Source organism: Carcharodon carcharias, chromosome 10 (assembly GCF_017639515.1).
Source record: "Carcharodon carcharias isolate sCarCar2 chromosome 10, sCarCar2.pri, whole genome shotgun sequence".
Classification (NCBI taxonomy): Eukaryota; Metazoa; Chordata; class Chondrichthyes; order Lamniformes; family Lamnidae; genus Carcharodon; species Carcharodon carcharias.
Window position 1 is genome coordinate 108,864,820 of NC_054476.1, and position 22,527 is coordinate 108,887,346.

The 22,527-nt window shown below is 41.2% G+C and overlaps 1 protein-coding gene across 7 annotated transcripts in view; it reads left to right on the forward strand.

Moving 5' to 3' along the window:
- Positions 1–22,527, forward strand: part of LOC121282775 (protein CASP-like) — a 698,867-nt gene that overhangs the window by 226,590 nt on the left and 449,750 nt on the right. For all 7 annotated transcript variants that reach the window (XM_041196552.1, XM_041196551.1, XM_041196546.1 and 4 more), the window contains exon 3: positions 10,709–10,756. In XM_041196552.1, coding sequence (XP_041052486.1) covers positions 10,709–10,756 — 48 coding nt within the window. The remainder of the gene's footprint in view (positions 1–10,708; positions 10,757–22,527) is intronic.

Genomic DNA, 22,527 nt, shown 5'->3' on the forward strand with positions numbered 1-22,527 from the left:
ATCATAGTCGATTTGTACATTAATTCCATTTACCAGCCATTGCTCTACATCCCTGATGCCCTTTCCTAATTAAAGTCCGTCAGTCTCAGACTTGAAAATTTCACTTTACCGCCTAAACTCGTATTAAACACTGATTTTGCCTCACCTGGAGTATTATGTCTAGTTCTGAGCACTACAGTTTAGGAAAGATGTGAAGGCATTAGAGGGGGTGCAGAAAAGATACACAAAAGTGGCTCCAGGGATGAGGAACTTCAGTTACGTGTAATGGAGAAGTTGGGATTGTTTTCCTTGGAGAAGAGAATGTTGAGAGGAGATTTGATAGAGATATTCAAAATCATAAGGGGTCTGGAAAGAGCATATACGGAAAAAAGTGTTCCCATTGGTGGAAGGATTGAGAACAAGAGGGCACAGATTGAAGGTGATTGGCAAAAGAAGCAATGGAGACATGAGGAGAAACTTCATCACACAGCAAGTGGTTAGGATCTGGAATGCGTTGCCCGAGAGATCAATGGAGGCATTCAAGAGGAAATTGGATTATCTGGAAAGGAAGAATGTGCATGGCAATGGGGAGAAGACAGGGGTGTGGCACAAGGTAAATTGTCGAGCCAGAGCAGACATGACTGGCTGAATGGCCTCCTTCTGTGCTGTAACAATTCTGTAATTCTATGATCCCCAGCATTTTCAGCCTTGTGGGGGAGAGAATTCAGATTTCCACTAACCTTTGTGTGGAAGAAAATGCTTCCTGATTTCACTCCTGAATAACCCAGTTATTCTAATTATATCTATTTAAAAGATTGTGCAGCTTATTCTAGATTCTCTGCTTAAAGAAAATAGTTGTTCTGCATCTGCGAATCTCTTTATCATTTTAAACGCCTCGATTAGATCACCCCTCAAACTTCTAAAACTAAAGGAATAAACAGCAAATGTATATGGCTATTCCCGTAATTTAAACCCCAATATCATTCTGGTCAATCAGTGTGCTTCCTTAAAGGACAGTATATTCTCTCTGAAGTATGGTGCCCAGAACATGACACTTATCATCCAAATGGGGGATGATGAAGGCTCTGTACAACTGAGGCAACTGTCTTCCCCTTTCTAATCAAGACCCCATGAGATAAAGGTGAAAATTCACAGGACTATGGGTAAAGAGCAGGGAAAGCGTCACGACTCGGAGGGGATAGTGCACTGTAATATCAAGCCCCACTATTCCTCGAGCTGCGACAAATGTGAAAAGTTTGACCAAACCACCAGATTGCCCCAATTCTACCTAACTGTTTAATTTAGGTTAACGGAATACGAGCACCAGGTTTGTAAACTTAATAAGTAAATCACTTTTATTGAACAAATTGTCTTTAACTAGTGACAAAAGTGAAATATGAACTGCTAACTTAAACTTCTTAAATCCCTACACACAGACATACACACACACACACACACACACACACGACACATAAGACATGCAAAACATGGATTTTAAAGGTGGGATAAAACAGTTCAATAGCACCAATCCGGAGTACAGGTTTCGATGGGTTGATTTTGATCGATATCTTCCAAATCCCTTTTAGTTCTAGATTTCCAGCATCCACAGTATTTTGCTTTTACCCTTTCAGTTCTTGTTGATGAGACTAGATGGTCTTTCATTTTCAGTATTTAGTTCACTGGTTTAGAACTTGCTTTTCAATATCTCTAACAGCGGTTTTCCCCTTTTCCTTTTTACAGGGTTTTCCTCAGAGAGAGTAAGTTATAGCGACATGAGGAAAAGAGATTTTAGATGTTTTTATTTTTGCAGGCCAGTAGCTTTCTGCTGTATTGCTACCACACAAAGCATTGGACACCTGGTCAGGAGCCATTGAAAATGCTGTTGGCAGGCAGCTCCCTTGGTCCAGGACTCCTTTCTGGCACCATGCTGTCTTTCATGGCACACTCTGTTCCAGGACTACAACATTATATATATACCTCATCCTGTTCTAGTTGACATGTCCTTAAAACTGCAGCCATTGTAATCCACAGTCCAACAGAAAATAAAAAGACATGTTCTTTGCAACAGACCAGCAGAAGTAAAAAATATACGTTTCTTACAAAATAGACAAATTAGATAGCTCAAGAGCTAGCACAGGCACAGTGGGCCACATGGCCTTCTCTTGTGCTGTATCCTTCTATGATTCTATCATTTAGAGTTTGTTCACGCTCATGGTTGAGTGCTATTTGCCACTTTCTGCTAATCTTAGCAGATTTGCTTTATCCTTGTTCCCTGTCTTCTTCATCTCAACCAATTACTAACCCATGCAAAATATTTACCTCAAATTCTATATGCTTTTATTTTTGTTGGTAGTCTCTTGTGCGAAACCATATCAAAACCTTATGTAAGTTTATGTAGATAGCATCCATGGACCCTTCCCTATATACCATGTTAGTGATCCCTAAACAGTCAGTCAGACAGATTCTATTACTTTTTCCATTTATAAAAACTAATATTAAAGTTCCCCTCTTTGACATTTAGCTTCCATACTACTATTGCTATTTTGATTTCTACTATCAGCATCAAATTTTATAATGAGAGTCCATTTCCAAAGTTTAATTCGAGAAGAAGCATTTTAGCATCTCTCAAAAAAGTTTATTCTGTGTAAGACACTCAAAATTAAGGATTCAAATTGTATGCACCTGTACTGCATAGACTATTCTCATGCTACTTGTCTATTTTACATTATTTCACATTATTGTTACAGTGCAGAAGGAGACCATTCAGCCCATCGTGTCTGCACCAGCTCTCTAAATGAGAAATTCACTTGGTGCCATTCTCTCGCCTTCTGCACATAACCTTGCACATTCTTCCTTTTCAAATAATAGTCTAATTCCCTTATGAATTTCTCGATTGAACCTGCCCCCATTGTAGTCTCAGTCACAGCATTTCAGACCTTGACCACTCGCTGTGTGAAAAAGTTTTTTCTCTTTGCTTTTGCTTCTTTTGCAGACCACTTTAAATCTTGTGCTTGATCTTGACATGAATGGGTGCAGTTTCTCCTTATCTACTCTGTCCAGACCCCTCATGACCTTGAATATCTTTATCAAATCTCTGCTCAGCCTTCTCCTCCAAAGAAAACAGTCCTAACTTCTCCAGTCTATCTTCATACCTGAAGTTCCTCATCCTTGGAACCATTCTTATGAATCTTTTCTGCACTTCTCCAGTGCCTTCACATCCTCCATAAAGTGCGGCATCCAGAACTGGATGCAACACTCCAACTGAGGCTGAACCATTGTAAAATTCCAGTTCAGCATAACCTCCTTGCTCTTGTATGCTATGCCCCTTTTTACAAAGCCTCAGATGATGTGAGTCATGTCTGATCTATTTTTTGAGAGTGACATGGTGTTAATGTTTGGTCCTCAGGCACCAATTGGTTCATTCACATTTTTTTGATAAAACATTATTGTAGCAAGCCCTTATTTTAAAATTGAAAATAAAATATCTGGGCTAAATGTTAAAGATGGAGGACTGTAGAAATGAAGAAGTACGGAGTAGAATTAGGGCAGCATGGAGTTCCTTTGGAAGTGTGGCACCCAGAGACATTTTGTGTGATAAGAAAATACCACTGGCATGAAGGAAGAGGATGTATGATCAGTGTGTGCTACCGATCATAAAAATGGGATGGAATCATGGACAACTACAAAATATATAGAACAAATGTTACATATACCCATTCGAGATAAAATTAGGTGCAATGAAATATACCAGAAAACCAGAGCTCAGGACATAATTCAGAAGATAAAAGAAGCCAAATGGAGATGGGCTGAGCACATTGCTCGACGAAATAATAACAGGTGGACAAAAAAGGTAATGGAGTGGCAGCCAAGAAGAGAAGAAAGGGGAGACAGAGAAGAAGATGGAGACATGACCTAGAAACCTTATGGGTGAGCATGGCGAAGAATCGAGAGAACTGGATAAACACGAGGAGGCCTACACTGGGTGAACACAGCTTAAATGATGATGAAGCTGCAAGAAAACTTTTTCATTTATTTGAATGGGCATGAGTGAGAATTCACCGCAGATGGCAGCTTTATCATTGAATAGGCAGCCGGATGAAGATAAAAATCAGAGTTGAATGGCATGCATTCACCTCTGGAGTGGATAGACTTGAGCGCATTCCATATCTAACATTTATCCTCCACTTCAGTTCTTAGCTGCTTCCCATTGACTTTCCTGTAAACTGACCAATTCCATCCTCAGTTAGCTCTTACTCTCATGCATAGCAATAAATAGAGAATCGAGTTAAATCACCAGTAACACTGAGATGGAGAGTTTGCAGGCAGAATGGGTGCAATATTCGTGGTTCATTTTGCACTAACTGTCATCCTAAATTACTAGTTTTTACAACATTTTTGGTTTTTTCAAAGGATAAGCTTTTCAGGAGCTTAAATTGATATATATTATTTTTCACTAATTTCTGCCAGGTTCACTAAAGTGATGTGAGAATGGATGTTATTTTTTAAAAATATTTTTGGGGAATATTGTGTTATTCTGTAAAGAAGGCTGGGTGCTTGTGCGTGTATGATTTAATTAAGCTGGTCAAAAGATTGATAGGAGTCAGGTTGACTGGGGGTTTAAAACATGAAAAGGATAGAGATATTAAGTTTTAGGTACAACTAAATAGGTTAGGTCTAACATTTGCATTTTTAGATAAGTGGAGATTTGTTGAATGTCAAAGGGGAGTCAGAGGTGAAAAGAAACATATTTGCATCTTGCAGGAGTTCCATAGGTAAACAGAATATTATATTTTATTGACCCGAAAGCAAAAACAAGATAGAGATATAAAAGACATATATTTTGAAGGATTTGAGTTTCAAAGAGGTATGAGGACAATGGAGTTAGAGATGAAAGGGAACAAAGGTATTTTAGAGTTACTATGGAGAGTTTAGGATAGGGAGGTAGCTGGAGAGTTTAGGATAGGGAGATAGCTAGAACTGTTTGAGCTGTTGAGCTGGAGCTCTGGGCTGGGAGAAGATGTCGTTTGAACCAGCCATCCAGTTGAGCCAGAAAGGTCTTGGGCTGCAATAAGCAGTTTTATTTTGAAGTGGTTTCCACTGCAGAGTCGATGAGGGTAGCGGTCATGTGGTATGCCTTTATTAAAGCTATAGCAGTTTGCCTTGAATAACATTACTGGATTTCATAATTAGACGTCTATAAGGGAGTGTTGCCTGGAAGTTGCGTTTGACCAAGTAGAGAGTTTTTTGGGAATGTTTTGTAAGACTAACCTTAATTGTATAACTGTAATCTTGTGTCCTTAAGTTTTCTTCTAGCCTTGTTAATAAAACTTTTACTTTTAATTTTTAAAATCCCAAAAGTGTTACTAAACCTCTTACTCCTGAGATTGGTCCGTCATCTTCTCGTTTTCAGAATACAAAGAAAAGGGTATGGCCCTTAAGCCAAGTTTCCCTGTGGGATTTGGTTTCTGCAGCTATTAACACTGGCAGTGGTCATAACTGTATATAGAGAAGCAGTGGAATAAGACAATGGCTGACATTATGTCAAACAGCCCATGGGTTAAAAACCCGCAAAATAAAATACAATTTGATCTTTTTTTCATATGAAATATTTTTTATATACATGGATATAAGGCCTTTGACAAGGTCCCTCATGGCAGACTGGTACAGAAGGTAAAGTCGCATGGGATCAGAGGTGAGATGGATACAGAATTGGCTTGGTCATAGAAGACAGAGGGTAGCAATGCTTTTCTGAATGGAGAGTTATGACTAGTGGAGTTCCACAGGGATCAGTGCTGGGACCTTTGCTGTTTGTAGTATATATAAATGATTTGGAGGAAAATGTAAGTTTGCAGACAACACTAAGGTTGGAGGAGTTGCAGATAGTGAAGAGGATTGTCAAAGGATACAACGGGATATAGATCGGTTGGAGACTTGGGCAGAGAAATGGCAGATGGAGTTTAATCCGGACAAATGCGAGGTAATGCCTTTTGGAAGGTCTAATACAGGCAGGAATTATACAGTAAATGGCAGAACCTTTAAGTGCATTGACGGGTTGAGGGATCTGAGTGTACAGGTCCACAGGTCACTGAAAGTGGCAATGCAGGTGGATAAGGTAGTCAGGAAGGCATATGGCATGATTGCCTTCATCGGCAGGGGTATTGAGTATAAAAGCTGGAAAGTCATGCTGCAGCTGTATAGAACCTTAGTTAGGCCACACTTGGAATATTGTGTGCATTTCTGGTCGCCACATTACCAGAAGGATATGGAGGCATTGGAGAGGGTGCAGAGGAGGTTTACCAGGATGCTGCCTGGTCTGGAGGTTATTAGCTATGAGGAGAGGTTGGAGAAACTCGGATTGTTCTCACTAGAGCGACGGAGATTGAGGGGCGACTTGATAGAAGTTTACAAAATTATGATTGGCATGGACAGAGTAGATAGTCAGAAGCTTTTTCCTAGGGTGGAAGAGTTAATTACTAGGGGACATAGATTTAAGGTGAGAGGAGAAGACTGTAGAGGAGATGTGCGGGGCAAGTTTTTCACGCAGGTGGTACTGAGTGTCTGGAATTCGCTGCCAGAGGAGGTGGTGGAAGCAGGAATGATAGTGGTGTTTAAAAGGCAGCTTGACAAATACATGAATAGGAGGGAATAGAGGGAATTTGGACCCCTGAAGTGCAAAATGTTTTAGTTGACGGGCAATATGATCAGCGCAGGCTTGGAGGGCCGAAGGGCCTGTTCCTGTGCTGTATTTTTCTTTGTTCTTTGTTCTTTGAAAACAAGTCATCCTAGTCCAGAAACAATTATCAGCGTGTATACCACAACCCCAGATGCAACAGATGATGCCAAAGAGGAATTCTACTGCAGCCTTGATTACTTGCTGTCACGTGTTACAAAGGAAGACAAGTTGATTCTCCTCAGTGATTTCTATTCCAGTGTAGGGAAGGCATAATTGGCAATGAAGGTGTAGGGAAAGCTAACGCCAGTGGAGTCCTCCTCTTGACAAATTTCCTAGAACATGGTCTGATCATAATGAACACCCTATTTCATCAGAGAGGCAAATACAAGACCCCCATCGCAAAACCCTCACTCCAAACATTGGCACCTGCTTGACTCCGCCACTGTCTGATTGAGGGACCGCAAGGATGTGCGCATCATCTGTGCCATGACAGGAGCTGACAGCTGCTGGACCGACCATTGCCTAATCTCCATCAACCTGGCCCAAAAACAGCAGCGGCAGCAGAAGTGTTGCTGCAGGAAAATCAATGTTAATGGGCTTGTGGACTCTGTGCAGAAAGACCTATTCAGATAATGCCTCCCAAGCAGCTTGACCACGCTCAACGAACTGGAACCACAGAATGTCCATACTGCCTGAACTGTCCTTAAATCTACCATAATCAGCACCTGCAAGGATACTTTTGGTTTCTCCACCAGGAAACATCAAATCTGGTTTGACTGGCACAGCCAGGAGATCCGGGGCTACTAAATCGCAAGTGCAATGCATTCCTGAGCTGGAAGCATCACCAAAATTTGAGGAAAAGAAAGCAGGTCTACAGACAAATGAAGGCCGAGATCCAACAAAAAACCCGTGAACTAAAGAACAGATAGTGGGTGGAAAGAGCACAGGAAATACAGCAACTCACCAATAGCCGCGACATGCGTGGATTCTTAGTGCAGTCAAGACCATTTACGGCCCAAGCAACTAAGGACCTGTCCCACTGAGTGCTAAGAATGGATTGGGGTTCATCAAGAACAGAGAGGCAGTCAGCACTCGGAAGGAGTACCTCCAGGATCTCCTCAGCCAAGACTCGGACCTCGGCATGAGTGCCCTTAACTACGTTCCACAGCATGCTACCCGCCACCGCCTCAACGTTATTCCAGCCCGACATGAGATTGAAAAGCCATCTGACAGCTAAGAATCCATAAAGCAATTGGCGCAAACGGAATCCCTACCGAAAGACTACAGTATGGCGGAGAAAGCACTCGTGGCACGAATACATGACCTCATCTCCCTCAAGTGGAAGGAGGAGAGCATGGTACAGGCAGTAATTGTGACCACCTTCAGAAAAGGAGACAAGACCAACTGCTATATCTATAGAGGGGTATCTCTGCCGACCGCCACAGGGAAGGTCGTTGCAAGAGCCCTTCTCAATTATCTGAGTTGCTACTGGAGTCACAATGTGGATTCCTTTCGTCAAGAGGCTTAATGGACATGATCTTCACAGCAAGAAAAATGCAAAGAGCAGCGGCAACCTCTATTCATGGCCTTCTTTTACCTCAAATGCCTTCAACTCTATCAACCAAGCAGGATTGTGTAGCGTCCTCCCCAAATTTGGCTGCCCGCAGAAACTTATCACCATCCTCTGCCTGCTGCACGAATACAAGCAAGCTGTGATCTTTACCAACGGACCTGCCACAGACCCAATATAAGTGCAAACTAGGGTCAAGCAAGGCTGTGTCATTGCACCAACACACTTTTCCATCTGCCTTGCCGCAACACTGCACCCCATCTCCATTAAGCTTCCTGCTGGAATGGAGCTACTCCACAGGACGAGTGGGAAACTATTAAACCTGTGCCGCCTCCAGTCCAGAACCAAGAACATGCTAACCTTTATTATTAAGCTGCAGTATGCCCACTCAGAGATTGAGCTTCAAACTATCATCGAAGCACTCTCGGAGGCTTATGAAAGAATGACCTAAACATCCAGAAGACAAAGGTCCTCTACCAGTCTGTCTCTGCTGTGTAACACTGCCCCCAGACTATCAAGATTCACGGCGAACTAATGGACAATATGGATCATTTCTCACACTTTGGGTGCCTTCTCTCAGAGAAGGCAGCCATCGATGATAAAACTCAACATCACCTTCAGTGTGCTGGTGCAGCCTTTGGCTGACTGAAGAAAAGTGTTTGAGGACAAAGACCTGAAACCCAGCACCAAGCTCATGGTCTACAGGGCTGCAGTGCTATCTATCCTCCTGTATGTGTCAGAGACATGGACAATGTATAACAGGCACCTTAAACCTTTGGAGATGTATCATCAGTCATGACTCTGCAAAATCCTGCAAATGAAATCGCAGGATAGGCACTCCAATATCAATGTCTCCTCTCAGACCACCATCCCCAGTATTCAGGCGCTGGTTATGGCTAATCAGTCACGTTGGGAGGGCCACATTGTCCACATGCCTGACACAAGACTTCCAAAACAAGCTGTCTACTCCGAGCTTTGTCACGGCAAGCGGTTACCATTAGGGTAGAAGAAAGGTTCCAGGGACACCCTCAAAGGCTCCCTAAAAAAATACAGCATCCTCACCGATATCTGGGAATCTCTTACTCAAAACCACCCCAACTGGAGAAGAAGCATCTGCGAAGGTGCCAACCATTTTGAACGCCTCCAATAGGTCCAGCTGGAGGCTAAGCGCAAACAGTGGAAGGAGCATACCAAAATCGGAGCATCCCACCCACCCACACTTTTTAGTCACCTCAGGACCCACAATCCTAGAGTGGCGGAAAGTCACCCTATCTCCCAAGGGACTGCCTAAGAAGAAGAAAAGTTGTTGTTTGTATAAAATTAACCTGCTTCTATCCTGTTAGCTTGTAAACTAAACTTACTGCAATACATGCCTGGCATCATAAATGAAAATCAAATGTGAATAACTGACATTCAAGCAAGTAATTTACAGTGTGCAATGACGCAAAGACACAAAAATAAGAGAAATGGGAAGTCTCGAATACTGAAGAAGATTTTTATATCAGAAGCCAGGGACAGAGTTTTCTGTGGTCTATCAAAGTGGTGTGTGTCCCAAGGAACAGTTAACATTCTACATACTGTTCTGGCGGAATTGTCATAAAGCATGGTTCATGCATGTTCTGTAAATTCCAAAAACAGTTAAGAAGCTGTTTCTTTATTAGTTGTTAGTACATACAAGTGGGGACAAGGTACAGAACCTGACACTTGTAGTAGAAGAAAATTATCTTCTCAATCATAGAAAATGTTTAATTTATTTATTTGAAGGGTCTATAGAAAATTTTCAACAATATGACATATTTAACATAATATGGAACTGCGGAATGTAAAGGTGGAGAGTAATACTAAACAGTGATTTCGTTTTGTTTATCAAGTTTTTGCTCTTTCGAAAAGCACTAACTCAACCTGACATATGATATAAGGCACACTTCGGCACTTTGTGCAAATGTACATTCTTCATTTGTGAGCCCGGAGTGTGAACAGGTTGCTCTATTGTAGAGGAGACCACAGATGGTCCAGACCCTGTTCTGTACATCCATGGAGACTTTCCAGCTGAGGTTACCAAGTCCTAGCTGACTTACTCACACCGAAGCCAGGAATACTGAAACCAATTGTACTGCACTCCTGTTAATATCAGCTAATGCAGCATAATCAAACCTACAACCTCCTGTCTGTATGGCAGAGTCATTCACTGCTTTCATCAGCTAAACCTGGAGGAGGGTGGAGGGGAGCTCACTGAATGGTTTTAACTGAAAATTTGTGGGACACAAACTGACAATGAGTTTGCTTCCCTCCTATGCTATTGCATGGGTAACATTATTTCAGACAGCAAATTGTTTAATAAATTGGCAAATGATGACCTAATACAAGATGAATAAGACCTTATATAGTAAATTGAAATTTTTCATTACTGTTTTGCTAATGAGCTCTTTTTCTTTTACCTTTCCTACCCTCTCTGATTTCCCCCCATTCCACCTGTCTAACTACAGGACTTGAGGAAACTAGTGGCACCATTGCTGAAGAGTTTTCAGGCAGAGGTGAGTCTTATTTCAGATTTCATAAGACCAAATAAGGTACAGTGTTTTAAAGAGTTGTGTTTGTAGGATATCTTTTAAAATTTCTAAATAAAGCAATTAAAGTGCACCATTTCTAACAGCAAAGGTTTTACTGTCATATAGTTTGCCCTGAAATTGAGATTGCTGATATTTATGTCTGATCTTTCTTTTATTTTAAAACCCCAAACCTGCTGTGGTATTGTTGTTATCTTCTGAAATGTGTTTAAAGGTGTGGATCCAAAAACAATAATTATCTTTGAGGTTGCAGGAAAGCTTCAAAATGTTTGCTGGTCTTCCAAGTTCATAATTTGCAATCAGTATGATTGCACTATTTAAATTGAGCTCCCCTTCTTACAGTCATAAGTGAACAGTGCTATGTTTAGAATTAATAGTGACCGTAGTGCTGTGATGGTAGTCATGTACATAGCCCAGATTTTTCAGACATTTATATTTTAACTTGGAGGTGAAGTCTTGAGGAAATGAAATGTGTCAAAAAGAAGTGTTAAGGCACAGCACTACTTCTGGCTTTCCTAATATTTTTGGTTTGGCTAGCTTAACTTGCTGAATTTCTTAAAATGCCAGCATTCATTCTCTGTCAATTATTTATATGTAGAATTTATGTAAGTTATAACTACTGTTATTAGACTTTGTTCCATCATTATTTCTGATATTCAAACATACCTGTTTATTTACGGCTGGGTGCTCAGTCATAGCTGCTGTAACTATTCTTTGGCACATCCAAGTTTGCTGCAGATATCAATGCTACATGGGAAAGTAAGCTGCGAGGAGCATGCAACGAGGCTTTAGACAGATTAAGTGAGTGGGAAAGAATGTGGCAATTGGAATATAATGTGAAGTTATCAACTTTGGTTGGAAAAATAGAAAAGCAGAATATTTTTTAAAAGATGGGACACTGGGGAATGTTGGTATTCAGAGGGACCTGGGTTCCATTGTACATGAATCACAGAAAGTTAACATGCAGGTACAGCAAGCAATTAGGAAAGCAAGTGATTGATTAGTCTTTATTGTAGATGGATTTGAGTATAAAAGTGAAGAAGTCTTACTGCATTTACATAGTGCTTTGGTGAGACCACACTTGGAGTACCGTGTCCAGTTTGGGAAATGGAATATAAAAGCAGGGATGTTTTGTTACAGTTGTACAGGGTGTTGGTGAGACCACATCTAGAGTACGGTGTACAGTTTTGGTCTCCTTATTTCAGAAAGGATATAAATGAGTTAGAAGCAGTTCAGAGAAGGTTCGCCTGATTGATACCTGGGATGGGCAGGAGTTAACTTATAAAGAAAGATTAAACAGACTGGGCCTGTATTCAGTTGAAACTTTGAAGATTGTTAGGTGATCTATTGAAACATTTAAGATCCTGAGGGTAATGACAGGGTGGATGCTGAAAGGATGTTTCTCCTGTGGGAGAGACTCGAACTAGGGGACACAGTCTAAAAATAAAAGGTCTCCCATTAAAGACGGAGATGAGAAGAAATTTTTTCTTTGAGGTTTATGAATCTTTGGAACTCACTTCCCCAGAGAATGGTGGAGGCAAGGTCAATGAATATTTTTAAAGCAGAGGTAGATAGATTCTTGACCAACAAGTGAGTCAGAGGTTATCGGGTAGGCAGAATGGGGAGTTGAGGCCACAATCAAATCAGGCATGATCTTATTGAATGGCGGAGCAGGCTTTAGGGGCTGAATGCCTAATGTTCCTATTTCGTATGTTTGTATGCATGGTCTCCTTACCTAAGGAAGGGTATACTTGCCTTAGAGGGAGTGCAGGAAGTTTGCTTTTGGCCAGTTTCTGGGATGCGGGACTTGCCGTTGAGGAGGTGCTGAATAGACTAGGCCTATATTCCCTCGAGTTTAAAAGTGAAAAGTGATCTCATTGAAACACTTGAAATTTTGAAGGGACTTGCAGAGCAGATGCTGGGAGAAAAAATTCCTACCCGGGATGTTGGGATTAGTAGATTTTTATGGTTTGTCTATAATATTTTTCTTGAAAAACTATTGTTGAGGTTGGACCGCAAAGCAGGATAGTTAACTTTGCTGAAATAAGTGAATTTGTCAATGTTGGAATATATGTATATGTGAAACTGCTCACACTGAAAAATAGGAAGCTGTGTAGCTGGAAAGGGGACCACACATCAACTCCTATGGACCATTACAAAGGCAAAAGACTACAACATATTTTATGTTTATGAAAGATAGAACTAGTTAAATTAATAGAACTAATTATATGTTATGTGCGCTAATATATTGAAATCTGTTTGAGTTAATACTGCTTGCTTCAGTATGAAATGTTTTTCAAAGCTGTACTCTGTTTAAAACCTTTGTATAAGAACAATGGAAGAGATAAGATGGAAACTTTAGTGCTTGCTTGCAGAAAATAAAGGATAAAATGAATGTGAAACTGCAGATTTGCAGAAGTTGAGCAATTAAGAGAAATATGAATCTTAGAACCTTTGGAAAATCAGGAAAGACCTGTAAGTGCCTACATGTTGGGGCATATGGGATCCATGATGCCAACTTGATCCAGTCATACTAACCAGGACAGACTATTGCCTAATATGACATAGTAAGGGTCTCTCAATGGGGATAAAAGGAAGGACGCTACAGGACATCGTTGACACATCTAGAAAAACACAGACAAATTACAGTCAACAGAACACAGGAAGAAAAAAACGAAGACTGTGCCTCAGAGTGCTTGGAAGTAGGAGCCTTCAGAGCTGAATCTCGCTGTACACCTATTACCATTGTTATGTATTAATTTATTATTTCACTGTGATACTTAATAAACTCTCTGACTTGATTAAAGAATGTGAGCCCGTACCTTGTAGGTCAGAATTGGTCAAGAACATTGAGTGCGATGGGTCACCTAGATTATCATATCCAGAGGTGTGTCTCTCCCCCGATATCTAACATGGGAATCTCGAACTAGGGGCCACAGTCTCTGAATAAGGGGTCAGCCATTTAGGATTTCTTCAATCCTAAGGTTGTGAATCTTTGGAATTCCGCACCGCAGAGAGTTTAGTTATTGTGTAGATTCAAATCAGAGATCGATAGATTTTTAGATACCGAGGAAATCAAGAAATATGCAAATAGTGTGAGAAGGTGCACAGAGGTAGTGGATCAGCTATGATCATCTTGGATGGAGGAGCAGGCTTGAAGGGCCAAATAGTCTATTCTTGCTACTATTTCTTATGATCTTATGTTACCGTTTTTTGCTTTTATTGCACCTTGCAGATGTTCAAGTTTGTAAACATGTTTACGTTCAAAAGGGCCAACTTCTTATCGAAATATTTGGAAAGCCTTTTCTCATTTGCTTGTTGTTCAGCGATATAAATCACATTGAATGATATTGTTGTAGTAGAAATCACTTTTGTTTGGCTTCATCCCGATGGTAACAATTTCTCCCCAACATTCTTTCAATAGGAGGACTTTGCTTCCCACGTTTCCAATTTTAAAAAAATCCTTCATTTAGAATGATTTCTGCTTAGATTATTTTCTGTGTTTGCATAGCTTACAGTAAAAGATCATTGCAGAGGATAAGAGCAGAAATCCAAATGAGAAAAACACTGGATTTCTTTGCACATGCGTATATTAAGCAAAAGTATATCCACATTTAGTTTATGCCACATGCTTCTGAAATAAAAATGCCTTCAACAAAAGGCCCTGAAATAGAATTTGGACCAGAAGATAACTGCATAGAAAATCTCTCTTCTCTGTTTAACCACCAGTTATTTACTGTCAATTTATCTCTTGTATATTTAATCATAAGGATGGCTTTTGCATGCTTTAAATGTGAAAATTCACTAGAATTTCTTGAATATTTACATAAATCTCGGGTTATGAGGAACAGCTGGAATTTAAATGGAATGGGTAATGATGCAGTGCTTCTGATAATGGTCCACACAGTAAGCAGATACAAATTTATTTCTCTTAATAAATTTCTGTAATTGCAATGCTCAAATTTTCTTTTTCATACAAGTTTTTTAGGGTTCTTTAAATTGAAATAAATGTTAATAAATATTATCAAAAGCTGTTTTTTTTAGCTTATATCTTATTGATAGTATTGCAACTTGCTTTGGTTGAAAATTCAACTAAGCTTTTTAATAAAGGAATTAATTACTCTGTTAATTAATATCCAGTTAATATGGTTTGATATAGTACATAGCAAGGCATTAACTTTAGATTCTCTAAACTGACTGACAGTGAAGAATCTTTGAGGTTTTCTACCTCTTCTGGAAGTGGTTGCTAAATCGACTAATTGTGCAATTTTATTTGTGAAAAGATTTCTGCAACTACTGCTGCATAAACAATGTCAGACTTGAATAACATCCTTTTGGCATTGATAGTTACTGAGCAGTTTAATATTGAATTTCAGTTTACTAATCACCAACTACAGTGAACATTAGCATGTTTTCAGCCCTCTGAGTAAATTTAGATGGCTCTTGGTGGTTCAGTAGCTGGAGTGCCTCACGATGATGGGAGATGTTATTTTTCAGGATGAGATTGGACAACTTTTTTTTATTCATTCATGGGATGTGGGCTTAGCTGGCTGGGCCAGCATTTATTGCTCATACCTCCTTGCCCTTGAGAAGGGGGTGGTGAGCTGTCTTTTTGAACTGCTGCAGTCCATGTGGTATAGGTGCACCTACAGTGCTGTGAGGGAGGGAGTTCCAGGATTTTGACCCAGCGACAGTGAAGGGACAATATATTCCCAAGCCAGGATGGTGAGTTGACTTGGATGGGACCTTCCAGGTGGTGGTGTTCCCATCTATCTGCAGCCCTTGTCCTTCTAGATGGTAGCGGTCGTGGGTTTGGAAGGTGCTGTCTAAGGAGCCTTGGTAAATCCCTGCAGTGCATCTTGTAGATGATACACACTGCTGGCACTGTGCATCAGTGGTGGAAGGAGTGAACGTTTGTGGATGGGGTGCCAATCAAGCAGGCTGCTTTGTCCTGGATGGTGTCGGGCTTCTTGAGTGTTGTGGGAGCTGCACCCATCCAGGCAAGTGGGGATTACTCCATCACACTCCTGACTTGTGCAGATAGTGGACAGACTTTGGGGAGTCAGGAGGAGAGTTACTCGTAGCAGGATTCCTAGCCTCTGACCTGCTCTTGCAGCCACAGTATTTATATGGCTAGTCCAGTTCAGTTCCTGGTCATTGGTAACCCCCAGGATGTTGATAGTGGGGGATTCAGTGAAGGTGATGCCATTGGACGTCAAGGGACGATGGTTAGATTCTCTCTTGTTGGAGATGGTCATTGCCTGACACTTGTGTGGTGCGAATGTTACTTGCCACTTGTCAGCCCAAGCCCAGATATTATCCAGGTCTTGCTGCATTTGGATATGGACTGCTTCGAAATCTGAGGAGTCAGGAATGGTGCTGGACATTGTGCAATCATCAGCGAACATCCTCACTTCTGACCTTATGATGGAAGGAAGGTCATTGATGAAGCAGCGAAAGATTGTTGGGCCAAGGTCAGTACCCTGTGGAACTCCTGCAGTGATGTCCTGGAGCTGAAATGACTGACCTCCAACAACCACAACTATCTTCCTTTGTGCTAAGTTATGATTCCAACCAGTGGAGAGTTTTCCCCTGATTTCCATTAACTTCAGTTTTGCTTGGACTCCTTGATGCCATACTTGGTCAAATGCGGCCTTGACATCAAGGGCAGCCACTCTCACCCTCAGGAGTTCAACTCTTTTTGTCCGTGTTTGAGCCAAGGCTGTAATGAGGTCAAGACCTGAGTGGCCCTGGTGGAACCCAAACTGGGCGCTAGTTATTGCTAAGCAAATGCCTCTTGATGGCACTGTTCTTGATCCCTTCCTTAACTTTACTGATGATGGAGAGTAGAATGATGGGGCGGTAATTGGCTGTGTTGGATTTGTCCTGCCTCTGCGTACAGAACATATTTGGGCAATTTTCCACAAAGTCGGGTTGATGCCAGTGTTGTAGCTGTACTGGAGCAGCTTGGCTAGGGGCGCAGCAAGTTCTGGAGCATAAGTCTTCTGTATTATTGCCGGAATATTGTCAGGGCTCATAGCTCTAGCAGCATTGAGTGCCTTCAGCTGTTTCTTGGTATCACACACAGTGAATCGAATTGGATGAAGACTGGCATCTTTGATGCTGGGGACCTCCGGAGATGGCCAAGATGAATCATCCACTCTGCACTTCTGGCTGAAGATTGTTGCAAGTGCTTCAGACTTACCTTTTGTACTGATGTGCTGGGATCCTCCATCATTGAGGATGGGTATATTCGTGGAGCTGCCTTGTTCAGTGAGTTGTTTTAATTGTCCACCACCATTCATGATTGGATGTGGCAGCAATACAGAGCTTAGATGTTATCCGTTGCTTGTGGGATCGCTTAGGTCTGTCTATCACTTACTGCTCATGTTGTTTGGCACACAGGTAGTCCTTTGTCATAGCTTCACCAGGTTGACACCTCATTTTTAGGTATGCCTGGTTCTGCTCCTGGCATGCCTTCCTGCACTCTTCATTGAACCAGGGTTGATCTCCTGGCTTGATGGTGATGGTAGAGTGGGGGATATGCCAGGCCATGAGGTTACAGATTGTATACAATGCAGCTGCTGATGGCCCACAGCGCCTCATGGATGCCCTGTCTTGAGTTGCTTGATCTGTTCGAAATTGATCCCATTTAGCACATTGTTGGTGCCACACAACACGATGGAAGGTATCCTCAGTGTGAAGGTTATACTTCGTCTCCACAACGACTGTGCAGTGGTCATTCCCACTGTCATGGACAGACGCATCTGTGGCAGGTAGGTTGGTGAAGATGAGGTCAAGTATGTTGACCTCACCACCTGCCATACACCCAATTTAGCAACTACGTCCTTTAGGACTTGGCCAGCTTGGTCATTAGTGTGTTACAGAACCACTGTTGGTGATGGACATTGAAGTCACCCACGCAGAGTACATTCTGTGCATCTGTACATCCTTGCCACCCTCAGTGCTTCCTACAACCTTTGTTCAACATGGAGGAGTATTGATTCATCAGTTGAGGTAGGGCAGTAATCAGCAGGAGGTTCCTTTGCCCATGTTTGACCTGATGCCATGAGACTTCATGGGGCCTGGTGTCGATGTTGAGGTCTCCCAGGGCAGACAGTACAGCATCAATGGTCACTGTGGAGAAATCCATTTTGCAGGCTATTGATAATGTAATTTGTTTGTAAGCAGGGATTTGAGACCGAGTGAAGGAATATAGATTTCTGAAATAAAGAATTTTGTTCCTGTACCTACAAACATACAAATTTGGAGCAGGAGTAGGCCATTCAGCCACTCCAGCTTGCTCTGCCATTTGATAAGATGGTCAATCTGATTTTGACCTCTACTTTCCTGTCTAGCCCCTTAGATTCTTGACCGACAAGGGAGTCAATCTAACTCAGCACAAAAAAAATATTCAGTGACCCAGCCTCCACTGCTCTCTGGGAAGAGAATGCCACAGACTAATGATCCTTTGAGAGAAGCTCATATCCGACTTCAAGGACAGGGTCCTTATTTTTAAACTGTGTCCCTTGGTTCTACTCTCTCTCATAAGTGGAAAACAGCCTTTAAGCATCCACCCTATCAATTTCCCTCAGGATTTTATATACTTCAATTAGATCACCTCTCATTCTTTGAAAGTCCAGTCAATACAGGCCCATCCTCTCCAACTTTTACTTACTGCAATAAACTGTACATTCTGTGTCTAATTCTGGATAATTGGTCCATTTAGCCAGCCAAATACACACCTGGTGCAGCGTACATGCACCAGCAAACCTCCCTGCAGGCAAAAGGTATCTGGGAAACTCCTCTCTGACCCTCAAAGGAAATTGAACAAGCTTCAGGCGACTGCAGTAACATAATTATGGAAACTCTCAGTTAACCTAGGTTGATGCCATATGATCTGACTGGTTTTATTTTTATTCAACTTCCCCATAATGTTTTGATGCAACTGAGTGACTTGCATGTGAGAGAAAATTTAAGAGTCAGAAACACGTTGCTGTGCGTCTTGAGTCACATGTAGATAGAGATAGAGATGGCAGATTTCTTTCTTTAAAGAACATTAGTGAATCACGTTGGTGTTTACTGCAATCCGGTTGTTTTATGATCAGTATTACTGAGACTAGCTTTTTAAAAAAAATTAACTGAGTTTATATTGCCCAGCCTCTGTTAACACGTTTCTCTGGATCATTAATCAAGTCCTCTGGATCACTTGTCCAGTACTGTTCCTTGTGTATGACAGTATTTTGTTTGATCGATGAAGTTCCCCACTATTTGAAAGAAGCAGAATAGTTGGTTATTCAGTAGTGTCTCAGTTTGTTGGAGTGAATGATTCTCTTTGAATTCCCATTTCCCTCCATCCAAGAATCCTATCAAACGTGTCAGGAAATTTTATTGGCAATTTCAATTCATGGACAACATGGTTTTGCAACTTATGGATTGCAGTGTCAGGTGTTTCATACAGACAAGAACTATTACACATGGAGATGCAGATGCTACTTGAGTGTCCTTAGCCTCAATTTGATGTATTCCCTTGAGATTTATTGCGTAATTTCACAACATCTCTCTCCATTTAGGATTTGTGGAATCCTGAAGAAAAAGTGCTGTTTCAAATTCTTTGTGAAAGTAACATAAGGATGACGTCACCTCTTTGCGATTTGATAGTTTGTATAAAGAAGTTGATGTAGCACAAGGACTTTGAAAAGCTGTTGACAAAGTACCACTTTGCTACTTTAGACTTCTTAACAAAATTAAAGCACATGGGGTTAAAGGGATAGTGGCAGCGTGGATACTCAATTAACTGAGGGACAGAAAACAGAGAATAATGATGAAGAGCTGGTTTTCAGACTGGCCGACAGTTCCCCAGAAGTCAGTATTAGGAATCACTGCTCTTTTTGATATATATTAATGATCTAGACTTGGATGTACAGGGCATAATTTCAAAGAATGGTGATGGTACCAAAGCAAGGATAACTGTCATAACAGATTTCAGAAGGACATAGACTGGTGAAATGGGAGATGTGTTAGCAGATGAAATTTAATGGAGAGAACTGTAAAGCAATAAATTTTGGCAGGACAAATGAAGTGAGGCATTATAAGCTAAATGTTATAATTTTAAAGGAGCTGCAAGACCAAAGAGAACTGGAGAGTATGTACAAAAATCTTTGAAGGTGGAAAAACATGTTGAGAAGGCTGTTTTTGTTTAAAAAAAATCAAATGGGATCTTGGGTTTATTAATGGAGGCAAAGAGTACAAAGCAAGGAAATTGAGCTAAAACTTTGTGAAATACTGGTTCGACCTCAGCAGGAGCATGATGCTCAACTCTGGACACCATACTTTATGCAGAATATTAAGACCTTGAATTGACAAGAATGGTACCAGGATGAGGGACTTCAGAGACTGCAGGCACAGGGTGGGGGGTGGGGGTGGGGGGTGTTCTCCTTGCAACAGAGAAGACTATAAGAGAAGATTCGATAGTGTTCAATGCCATGAATGGTTTTGTGGAGTAAATAAAGGTAAACTTTTTCAATTGGGAGAATGGTGGGTAACCTGTGAGAATGGATGCTATTTTAAAATATTTATGGGGAATATTGTGTTATTCTGTGAAGAAGGGTGTGTGTGTGTGTTTAAATGATTTAATTAGGCTGGGGAAAAGTTACTAGAAGACATGCTGTCTGGGAGTTTAAGACATGAAAGGATAGAGGTGTTAGATTTGAGGTACAAGTGAATATGTTGGATCTAATATTTGCATTTTTAGATAAGTTGAGAGTTCATTTGAATATCAAAGGGAAGTCAGAGGTGACAGGAAATATGTTTCCATCTGGCAGGAATTTCATAGGTAAATAGAAGAGGATATGTTACGTTTTATTGGCTCCAAAGCAGCGACAAATTAGAAACATGAAAGATTTTATATTTAGGAGGATTTGTGTTTCAAAGAGGTGTGAGAACAATGGAACCTGAGATGAAAGGAGAAAAAAGATATTTTAGAGTTACTGTGGAGAGCTTACAGATAACTATTAGCTATAGTTGTTGGCTGATAGCTGTAGCTGTGAACTGTTGGCTCTGTATGGAAGATCTCCTGGAAACAGCTGTAGGCTGGGAGTAACAGCTATTCAAGCAAGCCAGAAAAGTCTTGGGCTGCAGCAAGCAGTCTTGTCTTGAAGTTTTGGATTTCTAATCCAGAGTGGAGAGAGTTTGAGAGATCATGTGGTATGCCTTTAATAAAGCTACAGCAGTTTGCCTTGGGTAATATTACTGGATTTTTATAGTTAAACACCCATAAGGGAATGTTGCTTGGAAGGTGTTTACTTGTGGGCCTGACCAAGCAAGGAGTCTTTGGGGAAATATTTTCTTAGACTAATTTTAATCATGCAATTGTAATCATGTATGCTTAAGTTTTCTTTTATTCTTGTTAATAAAACTTTAACTTCTAATTTTTAAAATCCCAAAAGTGTTGCTGGACTTCTTGCTGCTGAAATCAGTATGTTTTCCTCTCATTTTCAGAATAGAAAAAAGATTTGGCCCATAAGCTAAGTTGTTGTCTGGGATTTGGTTTGCGCAGCAATTAACATTGATATGGTCATTATAAATTAAAGAATACATAGTTAAGGTGATTTGTTAAAGAGCTAGAGGCAACAGGAATAAATGCTTTTTTTAAACACAACGAGTGATCTGGAGTGCTCCAGTGAAGTTCAATGCAAACCGGAGGAACAGCACTCCTCCACTCCTCCATCACCCCCACACCTCAGCAGCCCCCCCGCCCCCCCCCACGACACCTTCCCATGCAACTGCAGAAGGTGCAACACCTGCCCCTTTACTTCCCCTCTACTCACTGTTCAAGGGCCCAAACACTCAAGTGAAGCAGCATTTCACTTGCACTTTCCTCACTTTAGTCTATTGCATTCGCTGCTCCCAATGCGGTTTCCTCGACATTGGAGAGACCAAACGCAAACTGGGTGACCGCTTTGCGGAACACCTTCGGTCTGTCCGCAAGCATGACCCAGACTTCCCTGTCATTGTCATTTCAACACTCCACCCTGCTCTCATGTCCACATGACCGTCCTTGGCCTGCTGCATTGTTCCAGTGAAGCTCAACACAAACTGGAGGAACAGCACTTCATCTTCCAACTAGGCATTTTACAGCCTTCCGGACTGAATATTGAGTTCAACAATTTTAGATCATGAACTCTGTCTTCCATCCCCACCCCCTTTCCGATCCCCCCCTTTTTTTTCCAATAATTTATATAGATTTTTCTTTTCCCACCTATTTCCATTATTTTTAAATGTATTTCCATCCATTGTTTTATCTCTATCTTTTGGCCTATTCTGATCCCTTCCCCCCATCCCACCCCCACTAGGGCGATCTACCTTGCTTGTCCTGCTTTCTACCCTTAATTAGCATATTCCTTAAATAATATCACCACCTTCAACACCTCTCTTTCCTTTTTGTCTATGACATCTTGTGGCTATCTCCACCTATCACTGGCCCTCTATCCAGCTCTACTTGTTTCAACCCCCCTTAAAACAGCTTAAATTTCACTTAGTTCTGTTGAAGAGTCATATGGACTCGAAACGTTTACTGCGTTCCTCTCCGCAGATGCTGCCAGGCCTGCTGTGTTTTTCCCGGTATTTTTATTTTTATTTTTGTTTTGGATTTTCAGCATCTGCAGTTTTTTTACTTTTATCTGAGTGATCTGGAGTGCCCTGCCTGAAAAGGTAGTGGAAGCAGTTTCAGTAGTAAC